Source organism: Lepidochelys olivacea (assembly GCF_965140295.1).
Source record: "Lepidochelys olivacea isolate rLepOli2 genome assembly, chromosome: 4".
Lineage (NCBI taxonomy): Eukaryota > Metazoa > Chordata > Testudines > Cheloniidae > Lepidochelys > Lepidochelys olivacea.
Window position 1 is genome coordinate 130960579 of NC_140414.1, and position 14321 is coordinate 130974899.

The 14321-nt window shown below is 38.8% G+C and overlaps 1 protein-coding gene across 1 annotated transcript in view; it reads left to right on the top strand.

Moving 5' to 3' along the window:
* The window catches only part of NELFA (negative elongation factor complex member A), a 35772-nt gene that overhangs the window by 1899 nt on the left and 19552 nt on the right, over positions 1–14321 (top strand). The window contains exons 3-5 of the mRNA XM_084625453.1: positions 6391–6562; positions 7867–8028; positions 9001–9090. Coding sequence (XP_084481579.1) covers positions 6391–6562; positions 7867–8028; positions 9001–9090 — 424 coding nt within the window. The remainder of the gene's footprint in view (positions 1–6390; positions 6563–7866; positions 8029–9000; positions 9091–14321) is intronic.

A 14321-nucleotide genomic window follows, 5' to 3' on the forward strand; every position in this document is an offset into this window, starting at 1 on the left:
GTGGTTTTCAACCTGTGATCCGCACACTGTCTGAAATTTCCAAAGGGGTCTGCTCCTCCATTTGATGCTTTTTAGGAATCTGTAAATGCAGGGGAAAAAAGTTGAAAACCACCGATCTAGGGAATAGCCTAACTCCCCCCCCCCCCCGCCCCATTTGCACATCACTGGTCTATAATGCAGCACTGCAGTATGCTGCTGTAGCACTTGTAGTGTAAACATAGCCTAAGAGCCTTACCCTAGGGAGGACAGCAGCAAGTGCTGAAACTCGGAGAGGGAAAGAGCAGGGGTCTCTAGGGGGGATAGGAGAGGGATGTTGAAGTTCAAATGTCTAGGGGCTAGGAAATCAGAGTTGGCATGGCTAACTGGAGGTAGGAGGATGTAACAGTCTGAGTGGGGTGTTTTGAAGTGGCATTGAGTTGGAAGTCAGGAAGCTGCTGATTTGTGAGGGAATAGTTTTGCAATGGGAGGGCATTCTGGAGCATACATTTCCACAACTTGAGTCTTGAGGAATTTGCACTCTACTTCATGGCCGACATTGTTCTGTTTCCTGACAACACCAATGCAGATAGCGTGCAGGTTCAGCTTGAGTCTCACCTTTTCCGAGTAGATGTGCAGTTTGCAAGAGACTCATGTTTATGGATGCCATTGTCAGATAGGATATTTTTGTTGTTGAGGTGTGATAGTAGTGTTCTAAACACGGTGCGGGGGAAATTGTAAATAACCTGGATTAGTGCACACTGCACCCTCGAGAATTTACAACCAAATGTCCTAAAAGAGATATATGCAAAGCATCAAGTGTTTTAACCAATTGGTTTCAGAGTAGTGTGACTCAGAGTGGCTCTTGTAGGTTTTTCTGTGCAGTCATTCACTGAGTTATGTGTCACTGCAGTCTGTTTTTAAAAAGGCGCTTTCTTAGCATATCTACTTCCTGTGTATCTTTGAGACATACTGTAACTGCTTGCTAAGTGCCTGTCCCACCTCTGAATCTTTCTTACATTACAAATTCAATTATACTAATACAACAAAATAAAGCGGCCTCCCCAAAACCAGAAAATAGGAATCGCTCACCCCAGTCGCACATGATCCCTCTATATCAAGACCCCAGCTCTCATTACACCCAGAGTTAGCAAAAGCCCCAGAAAGCTTAGGTAAAAAAATGGGACTCGCTGTGTTCCCTGAAAGTTACCACATTGGAGGTATTTTGGATCAAGAGGAGTGAATTAAAAAGTTTGGGGCTCTTCATGGAGAACACTTGATTGGCTCTTGTCTCAAACTGATGGAGCTGCAGCTCAAGTGACACTGTAAAATAATCCATTGAAATGCTGCAAAGCCATCGATCTGAACAGTACTTCTGAGATACTTTTTATTAAAATACTGCTTTAAAATTAATCCAAATTTAATTAGGCTTGGCAGGTCACTTCACTCATTTTGACTTTTGTTAGCCTTGCTGACTCATTCAAACTATTGAAGAGTGAGCTAGTTTCTATTCTACCTCATGTATTGTCAAAACGGCCAGCTAAGCTCTGAATATAGAAACTTGTACTGGTGTTATTGACAGAGGCAGAAGTGCTGGCTTTTTCAGATTCTAGATGGAGTTTGTGAAGCTAGCAGCTACAAATTTTATCGTTTGACTTGTAAACTGAGCAAGCCTGCTCTTGAGAGAGACTTGCACAATGTAATTTTTTGGTCCCTTTGCAGAGTACTTGTGATCTGTTAAAACTGCTAGGGTACGTGACCTTTTTCCTCCATTTTCACCCACTTAAAACTTAAACATAAAAAAAATCATTATTATATAGGTAAAATCAGTTGAAGATGAAAAATTATATAGTCGAATCCCAAAACTTTTTGCATTAGTTTTGTATTGTTAATAAAGTACCCCAGTGGAACAAAGCTATTAACCAAAGGGAATTCAGTGATGAGTTCATTGAGAAGGAACAATTGTTACATCAAAAGTGCATTGTTTTATAATAAACTAGCTCAAATTAAATGATGATGCTTAGGAAGTCACGTTAAACAGTGTTACAATCACACTTGTTATAGGATGACTTTAAAACAAGTAACAGCTGCTATTTAGCATTAACCTTACAGTTTCTTAGTCTTTTGGGCCAGAAAGTATTCATTTTTATATATGATACAGCACTGAGCACAATGTCATCCTTTAACAACAACTAATAATAAATTATTTTAATATAAGAGAGCTGTGGCTAGCTAAGAGTGAAAAGTCTTAATGTATATTCAGACTGATTTTTGAATTAGTTTGTATTATGAGTTGAATTGACCTGTGAAAATGACTTAGATTCAGTGTGATTAGACTTCATTAGCGTACTGCATGTTTTTCTTTATTCCTCATGTACATGTCTGCACTGATCAGGTGTTAGGACTCAGAGCATTGAGCTGGTGTCTGAAAATGTTATGAGATTAGGAACAATGTTGCATTTGTTGGTTCTGAATGGTGTGTACAGTGTGTGTAACTGGTGTATCATGTGTACTAAAGGTATTAAACATCAAATTATATTGTGCTGTGTGGATAGTAGGTTGAATATAGGCTTTTTAAAGAGACAGTATCTTTCATCCTTCTAAAATGAGCACTGTGTGAAGTATATTGGTTAACAGTGGAACAGGATAATTGGGAAACCACTTCTGGACTACAGTGTATGTTGGGATGAATAGAATACATGGTGTTTGGTTTAAAAAGGATTTTTGATGGTCACTTGTCCATTCTTAATCCCTAAACCTCTCTGGGAAGTGTCAAGTCTATCTAAGAATATATCCAGTGAAGGTGATTCACAAACCTTCTTTGACAGCTTGATCCATTGCTTGAGTGTTCAGCTCCCCCGCCCCGCCCCCCCCAATAGTTTGCAACTTCCTTGGTACCTTTCATTCAGGAACTCCAAGTGTTTTACAAGTATTAATGAATTAATCCTTCCAGCACTCCTGTCGGGTAGGTAATTAACTTACATTTTCCTTACCACACCATAAACCCATTACTACTTGTTTGTCCTCACTGACTAATGAGAATAATTGGTGCCTGTCTTCTTAACATCTCTGTGTATTTGTAGACAATTGTTAAATTCATCCTTCGTACTGCTTTTCTCTAAGCTGAACGTGGCAGCTTTCCTAACCATTCCCTAATGGATTTATTTCCCTAACCTTTTGTTCTTTTTCTTCTAAACCCTTTGCAGCTAATCAGAGTTTTGAAATGATACCGAAAGCTCAATGCAGTTCTGAGTTCAGAGGAATAATTACCCTTATTTATTTTGCACAATATACTCCTGTTAACATGACCCATAGTGGCATGTGCATTTTTCTGCCAGGATTGCATTTACTCCTTTATGGCTAGGTTGTGTCATTATGCCCTGCATTTTGGGCAATGTGGTGTTGTGCTTCCCCTGGAGTACCCTGGGAGAGAGTTGTCTAAACCGGAGTCTTGTTTGCACTCCCTGATGCACTAGCATAACTACACTGAAGGGTATGGAGTCAAGGCTCTGCCCCCATCCACCTGCATGGGTGGGAAGTTGTCTGCTCCCTGCACACTAGAAGTGGTGGTATAAAGCACCGGAGTAAGGGGGGGTATATTATGCCACCTTAGTTCTTTGAGCTGCATGTAAGACAATCACTATCTGTCTTAATTTGTCATCCTTTACTTTTCCCTGGCCCTCTCTTGTATTTCCTATCTTACAGTTTATTGAATCCGATTTTATATTGAACTTGGCCATTTTTCCATTTTATTAAATATATACTGTATTTTAATCCCTTGTCACTAGAGAATTTTTGATCCTTTTGACCTTTACCATCTGCAGATATTAATATACTCTCCACTCCATTCTTCAGATTAATGAAAATGCTGATTAATAATAGACCTTTGTGGACTCCTATTCAACATCACCTTCTTAATGGACACTGAACCATTAAAAACAGTTAAGGTTTTTTAGCCAGTAGTAAAACCACTTTATAATTCTATTTAATCCACACTGCATTAGTGGTAGAAGTGGAAAGCAAATTAATAGGAACTACTTGGATGAAGCTGGAGCTCTTGTCTGGTTTTCTTGTCTGCTGCCAATAACTTGTCCCTTCCCTCCCATTCCCAAATGCTGTGATTATTTATAATGCTGATGGCTGTTTGTTATTAGTGAAAATGAGTTTGGTTTTTCTCATGTTAATCTTTATAGTGATATTTGTCCAAGTTAAAGCCTTGCCATATTTTTGGCTGTCTGTACAAAATGTAATTAACTCCTCATTTCCATAGGTACTAATTTCACTCCTTTTTTTAAAGTATTTTTGCTAAACATTGATGTTTTAGGAAAGACCCATAAGGACAACTGACAAACTATGTTGGACCTGATCCTGAAGTCTATGATTAACAAGACTCTCGTTGGAATCAATGAGAGATTTGCCTAAGTAAGGATTTCAAGATTCGGTCCATAATGAAATTAACAATGTTGGAATGCAGTTCTGCTTTGAAAAGTAACTGTAAAAATGGCATGTGCGATTCTGTTGCCTCTGACTTGCATATCATATATGCTCAGTTTGCAAATAAATACATATTTTTTTAACTGCCAGATCTGTTAACTTAACCTGGGATCAGAGAGCCCAGTGGTGGTCTTCCTGATGCAAAACTAGAGAAAAGAGGAGTTTGAGGAGGAATATAAAAGAGGGCATTGAGGATGCTTGGCTATATGTAGAAAGCAGCCTGAAGAAAAAGCACTAACAGAGTGGTGGGAAGAAGAGACATAAGATGTTGACACTGAGGAAATGTATGGAAAAAATTACCACCAGGTCAGCTGAACCAGTGTTAAAACTGGTGGGAATCATAATATAGACAGCTTAGTCAGGGTCTATCATTCTTACCATATTACTCAAACGTACTGAAAGCATTATTGACTGTTCTGTGTTCACACTTACAATCCCTGAAAATCCCTATTCAAGTTCTAGAATTTGTATTGTGGACTGGAGAGGTCAAAGCAGCCCTTTGTCCTGAGAAGTATCATACTCTTCCCTCCCATTGCTTAATTCATTCCTTTTTTAAAATATAGCGGAAGCAGCTTCTGATGGAGGGGAAGCCCAATTTGGCCGTTTTGCCATTTTCCCCTCAGTTCTAGGCTGACACTGGGTTTTTTGCAGTGCTTAATTTGTGTCAGAGCTGAGTCTGGCACCTCTAGGCTTGGCATTTCATAGCCCTGGCACCTCTGCACTTGCTGCATCAGTTATGAAAGTAAAAAAAATTGTTTGAGCCCCAGCACCTCTTTCATTACAAATTAAGCACTGTTTCTTGTGAAGATTTGGGAGAGGGAGGCTTTGAGGGGAGCAGGGATTAGAAATTTGTGGAGACTTCTGTGCACAGCATAAATAAGACCGTAAATTAGCTTTCTGTAATTTAGGGTGTATGTGTTGGAGCAGGGGGATCACTATATAATCAGCAAAATCAAAAGGACCATTGACTTTATTTCTGAGGTCTAAAGATGCTTGGAAATGGAAGAGAGAACTGGGATATAATCTAATAATTTACTATTTTGGTGTAATATTTTTTTTTAAAAAGCAAAATATGTTCAAATAACAAAAGTCCTGTTGTAAATTAATAAGAGAAAGGAAATATAGACTTAAGGATGAAGATCTCTCCTTGATTGTCTCATTGTGTTTGGATTCCTGAAAACAGTGTAAATTGTGCCATATGTACTGCAATATGTGATCACAATGGGATATGGAAAGGGCCATGTCTCAATATTAACTCTTAGTTTCCTTGCACTTCATCTTAAAACCCTTAGTCTTAGGACTGTGTATTGCCAATATGTCTTAATAGTGGTCACACAGTTTATGTTGACTCTATTTTTTTCTTGTGCTCTGGTAAGCACATGCTGCCTAAAGCAACATCTTAGCTCTGCAAAAGACTGGAGAGATTTAAAAAAGTCAATTTTTAACGTTCAAATAAGACATTAAAAAAAGTTTTTAAATCTGAATTTTCAACTCTCTCAGGGATTGAGCTACCTGTGAATAAAGTATAATGATTAAAACCAAATGTCAATATGTAATTTCAGTGAGATGATTGTATTTTCTTTATTTTTATTTATTTATGCTACGAACTAATAGATATTTTGACTAGTAGCTGAAATAAACTTTCCCCCACTACAATCTTTTGACTTTTTCCCCAGTTGAACCTCCTGAAATAAGTTTTTAAAAATCATCTTTTCTTCATGGCACTCTGTAACAAAAAAGATGACTCTGGACATATGGCTTAAAGGTCTTTTTAACTGTGTTAAAACACAATATATGGGTTCCCCACAGGAAGTAAATATTGTGCATGTTTGTGCTGGTTTCTGAAAATATTTCCAGATACAAAGTAACCTTCTTAGAATTGTTTCCAATTTGTTGATTTTCTTTTCTCTTTTTTGTTAGATGAAAGGTGCACTGACTGAAATTATCCAGCTCGCTACCTTGGATTCAGACCCCTGGGTCTTAATGGTAGCTGATATTTTAAAATCCTTTCCAGATACTGGCTCCCTTAACCTTGATCTTGAAGAACAGAATCCCAATGTTCAAGATATTTTAGGAGAACTTAGGGAAAAGGGTAAGCAATCATTTGTTGTCTAAAATTACTCTGCATATTTTATATTTTTTGCATTGAAACCACTATGGGTGAAAGTCAATGAGGCAAGGATTACACCCTATGTGTTTGAGTCTAATGGGAAGCAATAAATGTGGGTCTAATTCAGCAGCTCTTTGCCACAGGAACTGTTCCACATGAGGCAGTAGAACTATGTAAGGAGTGCCTGAAATGAAATAAAACTGATGTATAATTTAATAAATATTACTTTTTGATTAAACTTGTATAAACTTTTAAAAGATCATAAATTAAACATTTTATTCCTGTCTTGCATTTTTTTTTTTTTTTTTTTTTTACTAATCTTCAAGGGACTTCGGGTTGTCTACATTAGGAGAGAGGCTCTGTGCATTTGTTCATAGTTTCGAAAGCATGATATTATGCTTTCTCTCTAAGACGCCGATCCCAAAGCAGTGAGCTTTGTGTGGACAGACCCCTGTATTGAGCCTCATTAAAGATGAGCGTGTACATCTGTACTTCAAAGAACCAACCATTGTGCTATACAGATGGACTGCAACTATACTAGCAGTTCTTAGGAAGTGTCCCATCGGTGCAGCTTCACGGATGATGGCAGCAGTCAGAGCATTAGTGTAGTCTAGACTAAGGCAGTTAAAATGCCTGAGCCATGTATATGCTAGTACTCCCATAGTTACTGCTACCAGTGATACAGTACCAGTCTTCATGAAATAACAGGAACTGTCCCAAAAGTTGGAAGTGTAGAAGAGCCACCGAATGTAATGGACAGAAATGGTTGTAGAAGCCAGGATGCAGCAAAGTAATAGAAAAACTCCTTGGAAAGAGAACTGCATCATGCTTGAAAATAGGAATGATCATTTGCTGGTAGAAATCTTTACCTCTCGGTATTTTGTGGTCTGCCAGATTGGGTATTCTATTTTTTGTTTGTTTTTTTGTGTTTTTTTTTAAATGTAGCTTCTGAGAATTAATCTTCAGCTGTTTTCTCCCGAGTACTGAAATATGTACAATACTTTAAAAATAACTTTACACTTGACTAGACAAATCTAACGTGGCCATCTTAAAAATAACATATTTCCTGTTTTATTAAATCCTTGTGAAGGGTTACTTCCTACAATATAGCTAGAGTTGGCAGGTTTCTGGAATAGTGATTATGAGCAAAACAGAAGTTTCCCTCGGGGTCTGAATAAATACTCTGAAGTTAAGAATCACCTGCACAAACTATATAAAAATTGTCTTGTAATTATCTGTGCAAGAGGTCCTTTTACCCACATGCATTATGTTAACTCTTTACACAGTAAGTGAATGTGAAACATCAGCTATGTTGCCGTTGGAGTGCCAGTACTTAAACAAAAATGCCTTGACAACACTAGCTGGGCCACTTACTCCCCCAGTGAAACACTTCCAGCTGAAAAGAAAACCCAAAAGTGCCACTCTTCGAGCAGAACTCTTGCAGAAATGTAAGTAGTAAACCAGCTAGTTGATCAGATACAGTTACAAATAGGATTGTAAAAGGCAGGCATAGAATTCAGTCTTGTTCTTCAGTACAGGAACACGTATCGTATCTTCCCTTCTTACAAGAATATGTGCTGACTGGTTTTCCACAATACACAACAGTGCAGAAGATCAGGACGAAGCCTAGTGAAGCCATTCTGGCTGTCACCATATTAATATGCTAGTCTTGTTTTTGTAATTTAAATGCTGTTCAGATTTGAAGGCACTGAAAAAGCTTTTTTTTTTTTCTCTGTTTAAAGCAACGTTAGATTCTTTGGTGGTTATATTTAGCAATCAGTTTGAGACTCATCAGGGAGAGCTTTTGTTAAGATGCTTGGGGCTCTTACCACAGAAATGAAACTGGAACCAAGCTGAGCTTTATTTTGTCATAGTTTTTGCAACAGGGAGCAGAGGCAGCCAGTACATGCTTTCCCTTGCTCAGTGTGCCTACTGTGAGTGAAAGCCAAGAAGATTTTCATTAACAGAAGGCAGGAAGTTTGGCCAAGCCATTCTTTAACTGAGTGAATTTAAAATATTGTACTGTACATTGCACTTTGCTGTAGCAACTTGCTTTTACCTTTCTTTGAGTTGATTAGTCAGTTTGATTGGATTAAAATATCAACTTGAGTAGCTAAGCATTTTGAATGAAATTTTTACCTTTTTTAACTTTCTACTTTCCCCTCAAGTAGATTGTTTGTTTATTTTTATGTTAGTTTGTATACTTCTGTAACTTAAAAGGATTGTGTAACAGATAATGCACCATTTGGGAAAAAAAATAATTAGATTATGTGATTTGTCTAACATTGATGACCTGTGTCAATTAAAGGTAGTTTCCCATCTTGTACTAGATTAGGTCCTAAAAGAATTTTATGTAGGATGTGCAGTAGTTTTAATTTCAAATACAAATTTTGAAATAACTAAAGCATTTCTCTTTTTAGCAACAGAAACTGCACAACAGCTCAAGAAGACTGCAGGAGTGCCTTTCCATGCCAAAGGAAGGGGGCTGGTCAAAAAAATAGATACAACAAGTATGACTCATTTTATATTACTACTCAGTAGAGAATAATGTATATGTCTATACAGCTCATATGTAGGTAAAATATAATGTTTGCAAAGAATAAAATTACAAGGTTTATATTTTTAAAAACTGGATTACAGAGAGGAGGGAAATGAAGCTCTATGGAAACATGAAAATATAAAAATAATGATGCACTTTAGTGAAGTAATCTTAAACTGATTTTCACATATGGAAAGGAGAACATGTGATAACCATAATATGGGGTAATTATTCCAGGTGAAGTAGTATGAAATTCCTGCTTGGAATTTTTTTTCTTACATATATAGATGAGGTTATATATAAAAATAGTATATTTTATTGTAATTCTTAAAATAAGGTACAAAACTGTCAAACATAATTACCAAAAACATAAACAGTTCTGCGCATTAGAAGGGAAAAGGCAGATAAAGCCTATCAAACACTGACTCAAACAGATGCAAAGATTGCCTAGCTCTTACTAAGGATATTGTAGTAATTGAGAATAGTTGTTTTCTAAATGTAGAGAACTATAAATGCACCATTTTCTTGAAGTGTCAGTACCTTCAATATTTTAGGGTAGCAGTAGCACCACTACAGTTAAAATTGCACTCAAGATTTCCATTTTAATGGGGTGAAAAGAGTCTACACAAGTCAGTGCTCTGAGATGATCAGTTCCAAGTATTTGTTGTAATTTCTGAACTACTTGAATTTTCTGTTATCAGTTTGTAGTGGGGGAAAAAATTAAGGCCAATTATGCCAGTTTTTGAAACTGCTATGCAACTAAACCATGTTAGTGCCTGAAGTTTTTCCTTCAGGGCCTTCTTTAAACATCCTACAGCAATCTGAAGTGTGAAAATTGGTCTGATTCTTTGCTATGAGTAGATTGGAAGAATATTTAAAAGTTGCATTTTTAAAAAAATCTATAGATATTTAAGCTTTAAAATGTTACTGCTTGAATGTTGACATTGATACAGTGGAACTGATCAAGGTTGACACTGGTATAAGATAAGGAATATTGGTAGCACTGGAGCTATGTGGACACAATTTGCTGAAGATACAAGTTATAATGGTAGTGTTGGAGTTATCTCAGTACAATGACAAGGGGTTTCTGATGATCTAATTTATCAGACATACTGCTTACTACCACGCTACAGGAGTTCTGACCCTAATGAAATGTGGCTCTTTGTCCCCTGTTAAAGGACAGACCACAGATACAAGATAGTGGTTTGTCTACTCTAGACTTGGAGCTAATAAAGCTATCTCTTTAGCCCAAGCACTAGAGGCTCATACTTTCAGATCCAGAAGCCTCAGGTTCAATCCCCATGGATACATGTGAGGATTGAAACTCCTGTCAACCTCAGAAGCTTGGGACAAGCTTCCCTGGCCAGGGTGTAATCCATGCTTGCAGTGTTTCTCTTTGTATCCCACTCGTCAGGCTGTCTAGTGTGAAATAAGCCCTGGACCTCTGGATTTTAAAGCTATTGTTTGAGCTAGAGGATTAGGCCATTTGGTCAAAGGCAGGGGCAGACTCTAAAAGCTTCGTATGTGGGGTAGCCACTGTAGGAAACAAAGAGCCTTACAGGGTTAGCATTGGCTACACGTTTTTTTATAGAGGTGGTGGTTCAGGGCATTTTAAAATAGGTTATATCTTACAAGTGGTAAAGGACAAAATGGTGTCAGTGTATTCTGAATCCTTGGGCCATCAGATGTGGCGTAGGGTTCAAACAATGTATTAAACAGTTTAATACTTTGGTCATTCATTAACAAATGCCATCACTGTCAGTCACTATTGGTCTCGCCTTGTGTGCGGGAGCTAGTCTTACCTGCAAGAGCCCCCATGCATGTGCCCTCCTCTGTCCGACTTTCTAATTCTGGCCTCTTTTTCACCCAGCCCCCGACTTCTTCTGGCAGATGGAGAAGCTTCAGTAAGCTCAGATGTGCCTGTGATTCCAGGGAAGGATGCCAGCAGGAATGTGTTGTAGGTCACTTAAGATTTTCACAAAGATACATAAAAGCGGCAAAGAGTCCTGTGGCACCTTTATAGACTAACAGATGTATTGGAGCATGAGCTTTCGTGGGTGAATACCCACTTCGTAAGATGCATGTAGTGGAGCTTATGCTCCAATACGTCTGTTAGTCTATAAGGTGCCACAGGACTCTGCCGCTTTTACAGATCCAGACTAACACGGCTACCCCTCTGATACAAAGGCACATGTTACATTTAATCCACATGTGACACTTCTTGGGGGTACCTATGGTTGTGAGAGACACCCGTACCACCTGCCCTCATCTGTGCTTACTATGGGTCAGTTCCCCAGCTTCACCAGCCTCTGGAAATGCAATCACTGACTTTACAGGTTAACAATATGCGCACTCTAACTCTCCACACGTGTTCCCGTGGAGTACCCAGCCTCTGATCACTGGATGCTCACAAAATTCCCAGAGCCTCTGCTCCCAAAAGAACAGTACATTTCAGCTTACCAGTTATACCTTAGATCGCGGCTCTGCTTAACACCCAGCAATTAGATATGTTTACAGTAAAAAGAAGATATTTATTTAACAAAGAACAGATCCAGGTGATAGCAAGTCGAAGTATTGGAAGCAAAGGGATACATAACAAAGTTCATAACATGCATTCTAGAATGTAGACTTACTTCATTGGCCAAGGGATGTCTAAGTTTAGTTCACCCCCAAAGTCTTCCCAGCATTTTTCAACCAAGCCTGACTATGATACTTTTTTCATAAAGCACACACGCAGTCAGCTTACTTCCTACATGAAGGATACAGAGTGAGTTCCTTTTTTCTTTCTACAGTTGTAGTCCAAAAATCCATTGTCTTCACTTGTAAACTGGATTCCCTCCTGCTGGGTTATTTCTTCCTGTAAATTCCTTCTCTTGAAGATTTTATAATCCCATCATTACTATTCAGCTCAGACTGTAAATGGGTATCCATTGTGAACCACACAATACTCAATTTACATATAGCCAGACAAACATCTCTTGCCTAAAAGAAACTTCTTTATCACCTTCTGGTGACCAGCTCCAATTCACATACCTTGAGAACATAATTTTCAATATATATACATGACTCCTTACATATTATCCATGTATACATTTCACAGTGATTATGATCACTAGGGTTACATCGCACCCTTGGCAAACTAATATGAAGACATCAGACCCAGTGGATCCCTGTATCACTTATGCACCCCTCTGCCAGTTGGCACCAAGAGGTCCCGGGTCACACCGCACAACTGCTGAGGCAGTAAGTTTAGTAAACATTTTGGGCATTTGTCACATGTTAGGTGCTGGTGTCACACAATGTGGCCATCCACAAATTCCCAGAATACTGGGCATTCCAGCACTTCTGGGAATTGCATGACCCCATTCCTGCCTGTGTGACCCTGCATTCACAGTGCATGCAAGATCACACTGGCAGGGATGGAGTGGCACACTCTTCAAAATAGCATAGTTTTGTCTAGTACTGGCTGGGGGACAAACTAGCCAAAAAGAGGACTGCCTCATATAAAACCAGACGAGTGGCCTCCTACACATACCGGTAGATTTCAAGGTAGAGAGGTGAGCTTCACATTGAGGACCCATCCAGAGTAGGAGCACAGTGGCCAGACCTGCTGTTGGAGTTCAGACATGCACCCAGCTGCTGCAGCTACTGTTGCCTGTATGCAACTTCCAGAAGTGCAAGTTAGGCTGTGGCATTTTTTTAGGAAGCAAGTAATGGTGTAGACTCCTTCGCAGAGGGTTACTCAGGCTGACAGATTATCATAACTGCTAAATATACAGCTGGTTGCTTTTGGCATAGTTACTTTCAATAACTTTTCAACAGTGATAGAATGTTAGAGACAAACACCTATTCTCTTCTATGTAGCTTATGAGGCACACTGCACCTTCTCACACCTTCAGGAACATCTATGCAGCCAGAAGCAGTTTCAGCCAGTGCAGTTTCTCCATCTCCATTTCCTCTTCTACCTACAATAGATGTTTTCTGGAACTACAGTTATCTGTGCTCTTACCTGCCTTTTTTCAACCAGGCAGTTGGAAGGCAGTGAAGCTGCATCATCAGTGTCTGGTGACAGGGAGATGTAGAGACATGTTGTTGTCTGCCCAAGTGATCTCACAAGAAAAGGGAAGGTGAGGGAACAGATTTCTGCATGACACATGAGAACCTTCAGAACATCTGAACAGGTTCTCAGAATAATGCTTGGATCTCTGAGAGGAAAGAAGAGAAGCATCAAAATGCAATCTTATCTACCCCCATCACCAGGATCTGCAGGAGAGTCTCAAAAGTTTATGGTCAATAGCATCAAAGGTCGCTGGACAATTACAATACAATCTCTGCATGGAAACCTGAGTTTCCATAGGAGAAGATAATCAGCCAACAAAATGAATGGGTACACTCTGTTTAAACCCAAGCCAAAAACCTGATTGAAAGCAGGAAAGTCAGGTAGAACACCAATTACTTTTGTCCTCTTTCCCAGAAAGGGGAAGGTTAGAGACATCAGGATGGCTTCTAACTGCTGTTTGAGGGAAGTTGATAACCAATATGTTGCTCCTTCCAATAGCTTAACTTCTTAATAGCTTATGAAAATTAAGCTAAGTGCTTTCCTGATTTATATATGCATCCAAAACACATCTTAAAGCATATTAAGTTTGCAAAGTCAAGGACTCAAAAGTTAGGAAATGTCTGAATTAAAGCTGCTTGTGTTAAAACTTCATTTGGCACCCTTGCATTATGATTTAGACTTTAATTACATGATTACATACTATTATTTTCCACAGGGCCTCTGTCTCATTCAGGGAATGGGTAGTTACTCCATGTTTCTTTTATCCTCCACATTCCCTCCATAACTCTTCTCTTATGCAATCCCACCAGCACCCTCTGCTCCTATCTACCCCCATCACCAGCTGCTGCATCCCTCTGACCCTCCCCCTCCCCCTCCTCTGGCTCCTGCAGTCCCCTGTGTATTTCAGCCAGAGATGCACAAATAACATGATACATTTCATCTCAAAAGGTTAAAGCATGGTAAAGTTATAAGCAACTGAAAACTTGTCCTATCATGGAAAACGTTAGGCAGTCTTAACTATAGGAGGTACTACCATCTGTGTCTATAATTCACCTTGATTAAATAGAGCCCTTAGCAGTAAGCAGAGCTTGATGTAGTTCAGTAGCAATATGTCTTTTTTAATAGACTGCTTTATTTAAATT